The 16300-nt window shown below is 46.7% G+C and overlaps 1 protein-coding gene across 6 annotated transcripts in view; it reads right to left on the bottom strand.

The window, feature by feature from the left end:
• Positions 1–16300, bottom strand: part of MGRN1 (mahogunin ring finger 1) — a 61608-nt gene that overhangs the window by 20201 nt on the left and 25107 nt on the right. For all 6 annotated transcript variants that reach the window (XR_011134645.1, XR_011134646.1, XM_068908122.1 and 3 more), the window contains exons 5-8: positions 9840–9957; positions 6132–6198; positions 2852–2904; positions 11–58 (exon numbers count right to left, since the gene is read on the bottom strand). Coding sequence is in view for 4 of the 6 variants with exons in the window: in XM_068908122.1 (XP_068764223.1) it covers positions 11–58; positions 2852–2904; positions 6132–6198; positions 9840–9957 (286 nt within the window). In the remaining 2 variants the exon portion in view is untranslated. The remainder of the gene's footprint in view (positions 1–10; positions 59–2851; positions 2905–6131; positions 6199–9839; positions 9958–16300) is intronic.

Below are 16300 nucleotides of genomic sequence, written 5' to 3'. Positions count from 1 at the left end.
AGGTACTTACGATCTGCTTCTGCTTTAAGGGCTTCACAGAGAAACTGCCATCAACGTGCTACCAGGAAAAAAAAAAAAAGGAAACGCATTAAATAGCTGACACAATTTGAAGAGTAACACAGATTCACGAACAACAGAGTTAGCGTCTGCTAGCCAAGTTAGGAGACACAAACACGGTTTGTCCACTGGCTGGAGTCAGAAACAAGTCACACGCGACGCACGTTGCCATCTTCAGAGTCGAGATCCAGTGATGTCTTCCAGCACCTCATCTGCTCAATAGCAGCAGGCACAGCTGGAACAATTCTGTATATATCTGATGTCAAAATTGGTGTTAGGAGTACTGTGCTATTTCTGTTTTCTCCATCATCCATCAGGGCCAAATAAGCCGAACCGAGCTAAGTCCTCTGCCAGCATTTACCGGGAGCAGGAAGTAAGATTTAGGGGAAGCTCCAGCAGGTCTTGCTGGTGTGAATAGTTGCAGACACATATCTGTTTGCTGGAGGAGTTTCAGAGGAAGGAACAGCATCATTGCACCAGAAGACAAAACAGTCCTGTTTTCCAGGCAAACACAAACTGCCAAGCTTCTGCCTTTGGAAGAGCTGCAAGGCCAGATTGCGCAGCGTCAAGGTTACAATTCCATTCTTAAAGATATATATAAATAGCAAGTTACCAAGGCCTGCTGGTCTGCCTGTCCTCTGCTGATCAGCAGCAGTACTGATTAGCAAAGACCAGCTCTGGATTTATGGCCCTGTACTTCAAAAGCTTCAGTTTTCCTAAGGACGGGGAACATATTTTAGTCAAACAGAGGAGAAGGAAGAAATCAACAAGCACTTTGCTCTGTGACCTTTAATAAAAAGATTTTGATCTTGTTTGTAAGCACTCGACTGGAACATCAGAAGAAAGAAGTGACCCCAAAGGGCAACGTCTCCCTCTCACAGCATACAGACTGGAAAAAGCAAAGCACTTTCAACTCAGATCTGAACATTGGGCATAACCCAGCACCGATGCAATGGCCTGACCAGCTTCGGTTGCTTCCCGGTTTTGTGGCGTAGCTCGTTCAGCTCTCTGAACACTAAGGGTGCGTTTGCCTTCACCTCTGTGCATCCAGAGAGCTCCAAGCTCCACATGGCACACAGAATTTACCTATAATCCTGGAAGTCACGCTTACAGAGCTGGAGCAGTTCCAGCTACTTTCCAGTCTCATGAGAGGGAAATTTCCAAAGCTTCACTTTTGCCACCATACGAATACATTCCTAACACGCACCAGACCACTCCGCAGGGATCGGCACGACTTTTGTCCACAGACTCAGCTGCATTACGATGTGGTCGGGGTGTGCAGCTGTTAGGCCTGAAAGCATTACTGAGGCGGAAATCACCACAACTGCCTTAACCATCTCCAGCCTAACTAACATACACCAGGAAATTGCTGGTATCAATCACAGGCTAGGCGCCACTTTTCACAAGTGTGGGGGCTAAACTTGCTCCACAGGAAGCTACCTCAGGGGAAGAGATTTCTATAGGTGCTATTATCAGGTGTTGGCCACAGGATGCTGGAACAGGAAGCTGGGACATGCGAGCGCTCGGCTCCCCAACCGCACGAGCCGGGCTTACCGCAACTGCGCTAAGTTTGCGTACTTGGAGGACAGCAACTAGACACACTCCTTTTAAAGTACAAATTACACTGACATCATCCAGATCCAGAATCTAGGTTGAACCTAGTTACTGCCAAAAAAGTCATGAAGGCAAAAGCCAGGGGATCACAGATGAGGAAGGTGAACACGCACGGAATACTTCAAAATCAAGCTGCAACACGCAGGAAGCTGGCAGTCTCATCGATTGCTCTCTCCTCAGAAGCGGCTGATCCTTCCTTCTGCAAGGCTACAGCATCTCTGCCTACAGCACTTTCCCACCAAGATGACAGACAAGCGCCAAACGCTACCACCTTCCCTAAGGCTGCAGGGCTTCCTTGGGACTGACTGTGCTTCTCCTGCCCTCCGACTCAGCTTGCTCCCCCTGCATTATGCACCCAGAAGCAACAGGACAGTAAGACCTGGCAGGAACCAAGCAGGTGCAGAACAGAAGTCAGCTCACACGCCAGCTGGGGAGGGGGGAATGTCTAACATCACAGCTTTGATGCTGCTCCCCTCCACATGCTGTCCCAGCTCTACCCCAGCATCTCTTGCCTCACCTCAGCCTGTCACTACAAGTGTCACATGCCCAGCACACGTGTCTGCAGTATTCCCACAACCAGGCACAACATGGAGCAGCCGCAGATCTTGCAGCCATTTTCAGGGTCCAGTTACCATGGGAAGAGTCTCTGTTTTAAAGGCCTGGGCATACATTTGGTTTTAACATCACCACATAGCTGGGGACCAGCTACGTAAACATGCCACCCAAAAGTAGCGGAGCTCGAAGTCTTTATGCAAGATGTATTCTAACTCTTTAAGAGGGCTTGGTCCTATGTGTAAGCTAAGGCCAAACAACGGTGGAACAGGTTCTGGACACAGCAGATCTGGTTGTGCAGAGGTCATAGGGCCCTGGAAATTGCCTCGTAGCAGCCTCAGTCAACACCCACCACATTCAAACATCACGGGCACTGAGGTACACCTTCTCCCCACACACAGGAAACACCAGCTACAATTAGCTGACTGACCAGCTCAGGAATAAATTATAATTATAGGCTGCACAGGAGCTGCTGCAAGCAATTATTTGTACTACGATAGTGCCAAGGAACCCTAGGCATGGGCCAGGACTCCATTGTGGCTAAATGTTATACAAATACAAACTAATGACCCATGGAAATGTTTATATACACAGTGACAGGGACAGAGCGAAAGGAAAATTTATTTACCTTTTCAAATGCAGCCAGAAGAACATGGGCATGACCCGTCACCTCAACCACCACTGGAAAAAACAGAAAGAGCAGCCTGGTTAAAATCCTGAACAAGGCCAGTAGTTTCAAGCATGAGAGTGAGGATGTGGGCAACCTCAGTTATCCATGGCAGAATTCACCGAGCTTCGAGTCAGAGCATCTCTGCCCTTCAAATGTGGCAGGTAGTGGGGCAGGGGGAAAGGGCATTTATCAATAAAAAACAGCACAAGCGTGAAACCACGAAGAGCTGAATTTTAGTCCACTTAACACTTTCTAAACTGCCTCCTGTTCTGTTTTCATATCCTCTTACAATTTAAAACTCTCTTACTTTGCCAACAGTTTGATTCAGTCTCATGCTCTCGCAGAGTGAGAACCAAGCCCTGCTGGACTCTGTGGTGGGTCCTGCATAAACAGACTTGCCCTCATTTACTAGTTTCGGTTATCTTGGGTGCTCCATTCTATCCCACTTTGTTTTCAGAGGTTGGAACAGGAAAGTAATACAAAGAGCTCAACAGGATTCTGCTCTCCCTCAAATTCCTGTTCTTAATTATCTGAATTTATCACAGCAAGGGACCAATCCATCTGGTTTAACAGCAGTTGGCAGTCCTTCCAGCCCTGGTACTTATCACTTTGTTTCAGTCTAATCCTACACGCTTATAAAACATTTATTTCTCATACCATTTTTGGACACTGAAACATCTCTTGCCAGTTCTCTGACGTTTTCCCCAATAACAAATACCACGCCTTCCCTCTTCCAAATCTGAGGCCTCTCTCTGAATCCAGAGGCGTTCAGAAAGGGCTGCCGCAGATTTCTGTGCTGCATTCACGGCTCCTTCAGCAAATAAAAACACAGGGGAACACAGGCACCAAATGGAGGAAACCCAAGGTACAATCCCTCTAGCTCAGGACTCTCAAATTCTGTTCAGCTCTAACCGGTAAAGTCCTTTTGCCTTAATATGCTCAGATTCATCCTACTGACACGGGAGACAGGTTTTGGAGGAATCGCTGCAGGAAGGAAAAGTGGGTAACTATCTCACCCCACCTGTACCTACGAGCACCTGGGCTGTGTTCAGCTCACATGGAAAAGCTGACATGACTATTATCACAGTGACTACTATCAGCTCTAAGCCAGTGACACCTGAAGAAAGTGACTCCTGTGATGTCTAAAAGGAATGGGAGCTTGACAGCTTCTTTGGGATCTCCAAAACAGACACAATAGCAGAAACCATCCGCTGGACTCTGCCGTGAAGATCAGGTTTGCAAACAGCAGGATGTGGGATGAGAGACTCCAGGCCTACAGACTTGCTGAATAACTGGGAAGGGTCTTAGCAACTAGGGTGCAATCAGGAATATAATGGCATGTAGAGAAGAGGGCTAAAAAAAAAACAACAAAAAAAAAACAAAAAAACACCCCACCACCTCCGGAAACGAAATTCAGGTCCCTCACAGCAGTTTTAGCAGCCAAGTAACAGATAACAGGGATTGCTTCCCTTCATATCCTGTTCATCCAAGCAGCATGCATGGCTGGAGCTACGCAACAACACACTGCACAGCATCTTCCCTCTGTTAAGGCTTCTTGGGGGTTTTACTCGGAGTAACTCCACTGGCAGGAACAGGACGTCCGCTAACATCACAATCTCTCGTTCTCCAAGGAATGCAAACAGCTCCTGGCAGAACGCAGTCAACACCAACATCGCTCTGACTGCTATTTCAATTTGCCATTCAATTTAATTTAACATAAGTAGTTACAGGCCAGCTGTAATTTTCCAGGTGCTCCAAACATACAGGGCCAGCTCCTTCCAATACCACCAGTTAAAAGAATAATAAAAACAAAAAACAGAAAACAAAAATACACAGTTTCCTCCAGTCTCACTCAAGTCTCACATAGTTTTGTGTGTGTAATATTTGTAAAATATTGTTTCTAGAAGAGGTTTTAAAAGCAACTGTCTTTGCATGTAATTATAATAAATGACAATACCCTATTGGTTACAAGAAGGTATGACATGTGCATAAATGTATGCTTCCCACACTGCCTCCTGTTCTATTTTTGGTATTTGTAGGCATGCCCAACGTTAGGAAGTACAAAGACGTTGCCAAAAGTTCAGTAAACAGTGGAAGATGTTTTACATCTATGGTCAGAAAAACGTACCTCAATTTTACTAACAGTGCCTGAGATCGCTAAAAATGGATGCACTTTAGAAGCAATTTCTTTCAAGTTACACTATGCTTTATTAATCACAGTTTAAATTGCTTCATCCAGTTGTATTCACTCTGCTTGGAGGACTGTAAAATAATGCAATGAATTTCTGGGCATTTTCACATTTTCGACATAAGAAACAGAATACAAGACTGTAATAAACAACACAATCAACAATGGAGCTTTTCCTTTCTCATTTTTCTTAAATCTAGTACATAAGTTCCAAAACCAGAACTGAAATGCTGGCGTTGCTGACCACAACGGCCCCCAATTTTAGAAAAAACATGACTTTCTTGTACCCCTTTCAATGCTGACACCCAGAATTAATGCAGCCAGACAGAGCCCAAAAGCACACGTTCTCAAAGGCAAATAGCATGCCAGGCGAATGATGATCTAAACATTTACTGGCCATTCCTTTCCAAAAGGGCAACATGCATTCAAAATAATCACCACTATAATATCCCATCAAAATATTACGCTCTTTTAATTGTAACCTTTCAGCTCCCTTTAGAATAAGCAAGAGAATTCTGAACGAAGCTGTATTTGGTTCAACAGTGGCCTGAACATTTTAAAGCCATTTCTTTTTCCCTCTGACCTCCGCTATCGGAAGGCGCACCTTACAGCTAGCTGGAGCTTTTATGAAGACAGCTTACCCCTCAAACAGGGAGAAGAGACCACTGCCCTCCTTGCCTTACAGAGTGCAAATGCAAAACCCAAAGAGAGAGGGAGTCTTTTGCTCTGATTTGTGCCTAACCCCAGCGGGAGAGCCAGGAGCTCATCCTAGCTCTCCTAAATACCAGTCCAACGCTACCTACCAGGCCATTTTTCCTGTCAAAACAGAGGCTATCTTTAAAAGTATGTTTTTGTGTAAGAATCTGTGGTTAGCTGGGCCCTTTTAACAAGAGGGAGTTAAGATGAACTCCTGAAATATTTTTATTACAGAAAGGCGCGCTGCTGCGAGCAAAACGTTTTCGCTGTTGCAGACCGAGGCCTGCCCAGAAGGTCACATAGCCTCAAAGCGAGAGCTGGAGAAAGTGTGAGCGAGCACACCACCTTACTTACCGTCCCCTTCGTCGACCACTGCTCGGATGACCACCGGGAACACACCACGGTCCAAGTCGAAGTTCAGCTGAGGGAGAGAAACAAGATGAGTTTAGCCAGTTCCCACCAGGCTTGCCTGAAGACAACGCCAGAGACAGCGTTAACGTCACAGCAGTGCAGTTACAAGACACCAAGCTTTGACGCACAAGTAGCAGCCCAGGGCTTCTCCTCGTGAAGGCTGTGGGGCTGCACTGCTGGCAGCCGAGCCTCTGAGAGGATGGGATTTCAGCAAATGCCACAGCTCAGAAGTTTCCCCACTATTTCCTGCTGAAGTAGCCCTTTTGGAAGGGTTCTCCATCCCCCATTCCAAAGGAACGCTCTGAACTCCTGATAGAGCAGGAAGATTTAAAATTCAGACACCGACTTTCAAAGCAAACGAACCAGAATAACTACACCCTAAATACACAGAGATGGCACTAAACAGCAACTGGGGCTAGCAAAGCAAGTATCTCAGTTGGGATTTTATATGCTATTTAATTCTCACTTAACTCGCATACCCTAAAAATCTCCTAGCTGGAGAAGTTTCGCAGAATATAACTCGCGTCATCAGTTTTGCTTAGATACGATAGGATATACTGACTATAGCACAGCAGTACGCTTTACCCTTCCTACATCACAACCCCTCCCTCCCCGTATGAAGTTTTTGAAGATGCAGAGAAAAATCTGTACTATTTCAAGCTCACATAACACTCTTTAAAGAAAGACCAGACTGATTGCCATCTTTTGGCATGCCACTAAATTCATGTCCTTAACCTCCTTACATGCTTCATTGCAACACTTCAAAAGCTCCGTGCAATCTTAAAAACACTAGAAAAATGCAACCTTACAAACACTGTCCTATGCCAGGAGCAGAAGCGGCTCAGGGACCAGATTTCTAGTGTTTTTGTCAATTACTGACTTGTCTTATCCCTCGCCAAGAGAGAAAAAGATGTCATTTCACCATCATGCTCCAGGTAGTCTGTTTTCCTTTTTCCAGAGGCCCAATAACCTGGTATCCACTAACCTAGTGTGCTGTAGCCCATCAACCACACAGCTGCACTTCAGCTAAGAGCAGTACGCGCGTGCTTCGGGCTGCAACTCACCGGCCGGTTCTTCTGTGGGATACACACAGGAGAAGAGGAAACTGCAAGTCTCCTACCCGTCCATCAATAACCGTGACCCACTCGCTGCACAAGCCGAGTGGGCCCAGAGGCACACAACCCGCACGCTTTCTAGAAACAACTTCAACTCTCAGCTGCGTAACACAGCTTTGGGCATGCACTTATCCAAACGGGCATGTGTGATACCAAATGGAGGTCTTCCATCACGTGCTTTCATGACGTGGCCCCTCCTGTCTCAGCTAGCCTTCAAGCCTGAAGGATACAGATTTTCCTCCTTTGTATGGTGGTTTTATATTTTGTTCTTCCTTCAAACTACCAGAAGGGCATTCTCCTTCCAAAACAGCAAAGTTAGTAAACATAAAAATCTCATTTAGCTTATCAGTATTTGCTAGAAGAGATTTATTCAGCCACTATTTTCCATCTTGCATTTCTGAACTGTTCTGGCATGCCACAGAGAGAAAGTTCATTAAGATCATTGATTAAAATTTTGCCAAAAGCAGCTCATGGTTTTGCTTTGCTTCCTGTAAGCCAACAGTTACTTTTTTGCCCATTTGAAGGGAAGTCACATCATAGATTTGTGGTTGCTTTAGGACACAAACTTTCAACCTTCTCAAATGTATGGCCTCTTTAAGGTTCCATTTCACATTCATTTTTAGGGACTTGAAAATAACCGTCTCCATGCAAGCCTTACATTACAGTGTGGAAGCAAATCAGCATATTATGAAGACAACGTTAAAATATGCATTTTCATAAAGTTTTTTTTTCCACATAACGCAACATATTGTTTTCCCTTCTGTCAGCCAGCCAAGAACTATATCATATGCGAGTATTACAGTGGAAAAAAAAAAAAAGTGAACTGAATCTTTTTTGATAACACTAATAATGAATCTGGAAAGCTATCTGAAGCATTTAATTATACACAGCTGAATGTTAACACTCTGTCAGATCAAAGAGTGCTGCATTTTGGTGGACAATCAGGAAGATTTAGCCATATGACTTTTACTGGACTTGGGAGAAAAGACCTACATGTACAAAGAGCCAAAAGGGGAGAAGAAACTTTTCTGAACCACACTGCTTGTCCTAAATTTTCTCTACAATCAGAGCTCCCAGTGACATCTATGAAAGAGATGTGACAGAGGAACACAGCAGAATCAAGGAAAGGAAGCCAAAAGCTTACTTTTCCACAGCATCTCTCCCTTTAAGCTGTCAAAGGGACGTGACTTTAGTACTCAAGAGTTAAAACCTTGTTGGCAGGAACAAAAGTGAAAACTAAGCTTCTCAATTCTTTAAGAAGAAAGGGATTTGAGCTGCTACTTTCCAGCTCTCTCAGATGACAGAAGGGTCTGAAAAGCAGCTCTTCCAGGCTTTTGTAGGTTGAGCTTGTGAAATCATATGTTGGCAGAGAAGCCAGGACATCAGGAGACCAGACTTTGCAGGCTCTTGAAGGAGCATGGTTATTGCCACAGAGTTTGTTAAAGCATCACACTGATTATAGTTATAATTGTAACTTCAAAACAACAGCTATTGAATCTTTTCAAAACCCGTAGAAGTTTTTTTTTTTTAAATAGGTAGAGTTACCTACCAAGGTTTACACACACAATACTCATATATAGGCTTGGGTCAGGAAATGAGCACTGTATTGACTGTGAGCTGGGAGAGGGGTCCACAGGAACAAGCAACTAGCAGCAGATATGGAGCAACTCCGCTGCATCAGAAATCTCTTATGGCAATTCTGCACAGAGCAGGGCAAGTCCAAGACCTCCCCTGTCCTGTGCCACATGCAGAAGCCCTTGGGTCAAAGTTTAGAGGCTAGAAAAGCCGAGAGGTAGCATCTCAGTTGAAAATTTTCAAAGATATCAAAATTAACACAATTCCATAGATCTTGCTGTGTAGTAAAAGCCGCAGAACTCAATTAAAGCCAAACCCTTGTTTGCTTGCAGTTATGGGTTAAACTGAAAGAAAGGACGGCATCCCTTTATTCAGCACTAACGCACCAGTGTGAATCTGCCCCAGAGGAGACGGTATCCACTGTACTGCTATAGTTAACAACGCAGTACACAGCCCTTAAACAGGCCAGGACTCTTCCAGGGGACAAGCCAAAAGAAAAAAAAAAACACCAACACAGAGGATTTCAGAACCGCCAGTGACTCTGTCCCAGGATAACTGGGAAAGATGCAGCAGGAACCGGACAGGGGCACATTATTCCCGCAAGCTCTTTGGTTGGCAGGGACAGCAAGGCTGAAAAGCAGCAGGTTCCTCTGGGAAAAGCTCCAGTGCCAATCTCTGCAGCCTCCCTCCTGTGCCAGCTGTTGGGATGCCAGTCGGTCAGTGACATCAGTAGTCGCTTCTTTGGGTTTTTCCTCGCTCTCTGCCTCATCTGCCTGCCAAGTTCCCAGGCAGCATTCATACCTGCTCTTCCTAGGGCTCTGTCAGCCTCCTATCAACAAAACACGCCATGGCAGCTGTTCAGTGGGAATCTTCCAGCCATAACCCCGTGACACTAAATGGACTCCTGTGCTCCCAGGACAACAGGGTTGTGGAAAGGAGGAGACACTAAGGAAAGACTTACCTCATCATCCTTCCAGTCTGAGAAATCAATCTTGAAGGAAGGCAGGGAGAATTGCTGGCTTACCCCTCTCTTGTAATGAACCGTCTCCGACTGTAGAGAGGGATTCTTTGTGCTGTATCTGAATAAGGGGGGGGAAAAAAGAAAACGTGCTGTAACAAACGATTGCTCTCTGCTAGGCTCTCATTCATTCACGCCTGTCTGCCTTTCAGGAATCACAAGTGGCAGCTCTAAGAGGCAGAGCTGGCAGAGGCTGGCAGCCATTCACTGGGGAGACAAAAAGGGAAGGGAAAAGGTCAAGGCAAGACGGTGAGCGCAGGGAAGGGAAAGCAGCACAGACAGGCAAGGTCTCATTGGATCCATACTGACCTGCCTGGAAACACTGGGTGTCAAAGGAGTACAGTGGGGTGCGGCAGCCTGGCAAAGGCTAGCTCACTAAATCCAGGGCCTGGGCAACGCCACCTCTCAGCCCAGCACACAGTCTTTTTTTCTGCAGGAAACCCAGGAAGAACGAGCAGTATCTAACAGTGACAACACACAATGCAGCGTGGCATTGAGAGCTCTCCCATGCCTCTCCACAGGACAACTCTGCAATGAGAAAAGCAGCTTGGCACGGGATCGTGCTGGCAAGCAAGAACCATTCAAATTCACTCCCTAGCCCTCTGTGTCACGTGCCCACCACAGAGCTGTTACAGGTCTAGCAATATCAGAGAGACGCTCATCAATCCTCCGTGGCAGCCACCTGCAAAAGGGTCACAATTCTACTGTCTCAAGGCCCAGTGCTGAAACGCCAGCACCACTAGGCAGGGCTAGACATCTCCGAGCGTGGGACCACAACAACCATCCATCCCACGACCCACTCTGGGCTGTGTGCCCCAAGACGGACATCTCCCTCCCTGCTGACCATCGCTACACCTACAGTGCGCTTCACAGTGGGCTTCCGTGGCAAAACAGGATCAAGAAGTCTACACCCTTTCTGTCCCCTTTTCGCAAGGCGATTTCTGATCTGGATTTGCACTGCCTCTCACACCGTTGATTCTGGCACAAGAGAGGAAGAAGTGAACTGCAAGGGAGCGTGGGAACATCTGACGCTGGTTTTACCACTGAAGCCTCTGCGCTGTTGAGCTACCAACAGCATGTTCAGAGTACGTTGACAGACAGGAGAGAAAGTGAAATGTTCCTTGCCCAACGTGCTTACGCTTACAAACCTCCCCCAGCACACTGACAAGACAAGTCTAGCTCCAGCTCTTCAAGAAAGACTTCTACAGCCAGTAGCAGTAATAGGACATTACTCCTTAAGCAGACTAGCCATTAATTCCTAAGCAGAGTTTCACAAAGTGAAACTGGGAGAGCACTGGCCTGCCACTGAAAACAGCACTGAACAGCTAGAAGCTTGAAACCTTGTTGAGTGTTCAAACTCGATTGTCACCATTCTTGATCTATCAGACAGCCTGGGGACAGGCATCAGGGACAGCCGTCACATTTGAACCAAGAACTCTAGGTCGAGTTTTTCCAGGGATCCCAATATGATACCCCAACTTGGGAAATCATATAGGATCCCTTGACCACCAGCTCCTCAGATTTTGCCAACTACGTTTCTCAGAAGCAGCTGGCACAGTGGCAGCTTCTCAGAGACTAACATGGACAGTGCTTCTGCCAGTCCTGTGAAGGAGAGCACACTAGAGGAGATCAAGGCATCTCTTTGACGTGGTAGATTCAGCCTGGAGCTCTGCCTAGCACAGCAGTTACCAGAACGTGCACAGATGGGAAGAAATCCTTGTAGGACAGGATCCTGCACCTTTGAGGATATTCAGCTGTTCTGAAGTGTAGACCCAGCTTACAAACCAGCACACACAAGCAGAGGTTGGAAATCTCACCTCTGCGTTCCTTCACCCTAACTGCACTTTGTGTAAGAGCAGAGCACGCCAGAAAGAGATGGTAATGCAAAGCTTTTCCGCATCACAAACGATTTCTGTAAGCAAGGAGCAAGAGGACTGGGGCAGCTCACTTTTGGCAGAAATGAGGGGAAAAGCTCAAGTCAGGCAGTTGTTGGCCATCAGTCAAGAACTGCAGAACAGCACATCACACCAGAGACTCCAGGATGTAACGAAGAAGAGAAGACTGGGCTGGAAGATGCCAGAGGTGATTATTAGAGAGAATATGTCCAAGCCTAAAAACTATAAAGAAGCTGTGGAAACACTACACCCGAGAACCTGGGCGATGAAACGATCTGCGTGTGCACAGAGATCTAAAGGGTGAGACAACCACAGTTGCCACTAGCTAGAACACAGGGAGCACCAGCTCTGCTTCCTGCTAGAAGCAGGACACAGCTCCCGCTACGTTTGCGCAATGACTATTTCATACACATTTTCTATCTTGCTTTCAGAGCTTAAGCTACCCAAATCTCCTTAGTAACACTTCTGCTACTAGGGCTGCAAGGCATACCTGTTGTTCTTTGAACGCACTTTTAGCGACCCAATCGTTGCACTCGCTGCCTGGGCAGCACGGAAAGGCAGGGCACGTTCTCAGATCTGGCTTCTGCAGAGCCCGAAGGAGCCCAGCTACAACGTCTGCCTGCTCCAACACTGCGGTGGGATATGGTCCCAGCACCCATACACCCTCCAGTCCACACACCTCTCTCCCTGTTGCCAGCGTGCAAGAGCCCACTGAGATAGCCAGGCCAGTGTTGCCTAATGCAGAAACTTAAAGCACAATGATTAGGATGCATTTTGTAGTCAAAGTTGTATGAACCTGGATACCAGAAGATGAGGAACGCTTATTAATTCCTCTCAAATCCTAGAGGAAGAGTCAGGCTTCCCATCGGCATGAAATGCTGCCCTTCCCTGGAAAGCCAGCATAGTTCCAGCGCCCACTGAGGATCCAGACAGCAGAGATCTTCAAGGCTTATCAGGCATCACGAGGTCCACGTTAAATTCTGGAAAGCCACGATGAAGACCAGGATTACAACGTGCACTTTTCTCTTCCTGCCAAGGCAGTTGCGCTATAATATTCCTGACAAAACTTCACCTCAGAGACTGTTCTGAACTATGCTGAAATTCTGCTGCTTTACTAGAAGGTCTCACTCCATCCTTTGCATTTAAAGCATGGTGTGGGAGAGATCAGAATGACAGGTCTTTTATGCGTGAATTACAGAGCAAGCAATTGAGTGAAGTTTTATTTACTGAGTTGTCAAGTCAAGTACAATGAATAGAGTAAGCCGGTATCTAGCTCCTTTTGTGGCTCTCAAAGCTTCCCAGCTCTGCAGAAAGGCACAATTCTCCCTGTGCAGCCGGGAAAGCAGAGGAAAGAAAAATGACTTATCAAAGGTGACAGCAAGTCAGGGAAACACTGGAAATAAAGTGCAGCAGGAAGAACACAGGTCAGAGATGGCCTGGATAACGGGTACCAGAGCAACAGTCTGCTCTAGGAAAGCAAGGAACGCTGTTCCTAAGTGCAAAGGGTAGAATGACACTGGTGTAAACCTCTACTTGTCCATAACACAACTACAAAGGATCAGTCTAGTGAGAAATCCTTCCCACGTCCACTTTTCAGCTTTTTCACTTCAAGCAGGTATTTGGAAAAACTCCTGCACCTCACATTAGGCTGGCAATGAAAAGCACTTCAGTGTCTTCTCACGTGCACAATTTCCCAAACCAAGCAGAAACACTCTCCAAGCTGAAAGCAAGCAATGGGTCCCTAATGAGAAAAGTCACAAAGAAGTCTTACAAGTGAGGTCAAATAATGTTCTCATCAATATTTAACAGAAAAATCAGATTATAAGCAACAGTTATAGGAACTGCTAAGAACAAGACATAGCCCCCTCAAAGACACTGATTAAAATGCTCTCAAAGCAGCAAAGAATTTGCACATTTTGATATCTCTCCAGATCACTCATGTCGCTTGGCATAAAGCCCTTGTTTAAAGGATCAGGAATCCACGTGCTGCTGGCACACTGCTCGCACAGTCCCTGAAAAAGAGAAATAAACCACGTACATAGACTTTCTGAGCTGAAGAGCCTGACAAAAATATCAAGGAGACTTCCTGAAGCGAACCAAGTGACTTTTATGGCTCAGACTGCTTGACTGCCTACTCTGCACTGCCAGAAAGCACATCAGACTTGCAATCAACACCCAGACCAAATGCCTGGAGACCTGCAGGCTGCAGCCAACGCCAAGACCACCAAGCACGAGCAGGTCAAGAGCCTGGTGAATGCCCTGGAAGCAGGGATCAGCCCAAATTTTCACCGAGATTGATAGTCTTTCAAAGGCGATGCACAGGATCCACTGCCCGAGTGCATGCTCCCCATGCTGCGGGGGAGGACAGCTTTGCAAGGTGTTATAAAGCTCTGTAACCTACACGCTAGTATCTAAACGATCTTTAATGGTCTTCAGCTCTTTTTGTTGATACCTATGGTATTCATAAGTTTTCTACCGTCTGCCTACGCTGCTGTGTGCTTACAGCAAACAATAGCGGAGAACCTCTGTAGAGCCAAGGAGACATGACAGAAAAAGAGAACATCCACTACAAATAAAGGATACCAGAGAAAAAATACCTTGCCTTTCCCTGTCAAAAGGCATCTTCCTGAAATCAGATTATTTGGTCTGTGATTTCTCAGACTGTACCAGGCCAGCTTGCTATCCAGATGGGAGACCTAACAAAACCACCTTGCACTCCCTGGACTGCGGTCCCCATCAGGGCGACAGAGAAGTGGGACTTTTCCTATTAGGTCAGGACAAAACAGAGATCCTTCCATTCGTGTCTTTTTCTAAACCTGTTTGTTTGCTCAGGTACCACTGACAGCCGTGAGACTCACCAGCAATGCCAGGCACTACTGCCTGCAGGAGCAACCCCGGCTTTGTCCTCAGGATTCATGCACCCCAACTCCTCCTCCTCTGAACTCTTTGTCACATCTTTACTCCCACAAAGCCGAGCTTACATCCCATACTGGACTGCTTCTTCCCCCATCCCAAACCATTCCACCTCCCAAACCCAGGAGAGAACTGGCAGATGAGAGGCCAGCATGAGTACATCACAACAATTTTCAGAGAAGAGGAGACAAATCAAAGTTATCAGCACAGTCTCACCCCTCTACCATCAGCTGGGAAGCATTCACTGCCTGCACAGAGGAATCCTGCCCATGGCTCAAGCAGGCTCCTGTGTGCTTGCAGCTTCTGGAGACCTGCAGAGCTTACGTAGCTCCTCAACCACTGGCGGCACGTTGCTCTTTGGAACCTCTGGCTAAGTCGAGTTAAGCTTCTGTTGCTACATGCTCACTGGAGATGCTACAAGAACATGTGGGGGTGTTTCCCTTTCTCACTCATCCCTAGACTGCAGCCTGGGGAAGTTGTCAACAGGCCTCCAGTCTCAACTCGTGCAGACTTCTTCACTGCTGCCTTCCTCATGCTTAAGAGCTGCTCAGCTCCTCTTGGCACTGCTGCTACCTCAAAGTCAAAAAAACGTTCCTGTTACCATAAGCACGCTGAAACCCCTCACTGAGAAGCACCAAGCACACGATCCTAGGCAACGTGCTGCAGAGTTGTGCGGAACACTGTCCGGACCCCATTCCTCAGAAAAAAGCATGAGAGGAAAAGCAGGGTGCACATAGCAATGCTGCCCAAGGTACCATTTTGGTTACGAACAGCTGGGAGACGGTCTGCGCTTTGAAGAGCCTGTGGACGACGGTGCTGCTTTCTGAGGTGCAACTATGTACGCTGCATGACAACTTGCAGTGAACCCAAGACAAACTAGAGTTACTGAAGAGCCACAGAGGAGCTTTAGAGGGCACTCAGGAACCAAATCTTCCATTGCTCCAGGCAGTGATTCAGGGTGGATACCTGGTGGTCTCCACGTCATCTCACAGGTAGGGAGCCAGTCATGTTCTGTTGATGTTCAAAGGGGCTAGGAGCTGGTGTGGAGCAAGCATACTGGCCTCTTCCTCTTCCATCTGCACATTCTTCTTTCATTTTGGGCCAGAATCTGACAGGTCAGCTTCCGGGGAAGAGGAAAGTTGAACAAGTGTCCCAAATAACTCAAAAAAATGCTACCAAAAGCCCATAGAGTCCTGGGTCTCCATCAGACTTAGGCAAGATCCAGTCCAGGGAGACACCCGTGCAGTTCGGAGGTTAACTGGGTGCTAAGTTGGCATATTACAGTGCCTGACATACAAGCTCTCTCTCTTCCCCCGCTTTCTCGCAGGATAGGGTTTCCACTTCGGACTTATCGTGCAACTGGAAATCGGCCATCCACATGCCCATTCCAACACACACAAAGGTCTAACTTCAACTGCTGAAGTTGTAGAAAGAGCTGTGCTCATGACTCTAATCAATGCTACAAAGTCGGCCAGTTACACAACAGCTACAGAGAGAGGCAAAAAGGCCAGAACTCTTATTAAAGACAGAAGGTTTGTCTGTTCGATGAAATCTATAGAATTTAGCTTTCCGGCATGTGAACTTTACACACTACAG

This window comes from Struthio camelus, chromosome 15 (assembly GCF_040807025.1).
Source record: "Struthio camelus isolate bStrCam1 chromosome 15, bStrCam1.hap1, whole genome shotgun sequence".
NCBI classification, from domain to species: Eukaryota; Metazoa; Chordata; class Aves; order Struthioniformes; family Struthionidae; genus Struthio; species Struthio camelus.
The sequence above is the reverse complement of the archived record's forward strand: the minus strand, read 5'-3'. Positions and strand labels throughout refer to the sequence as shown.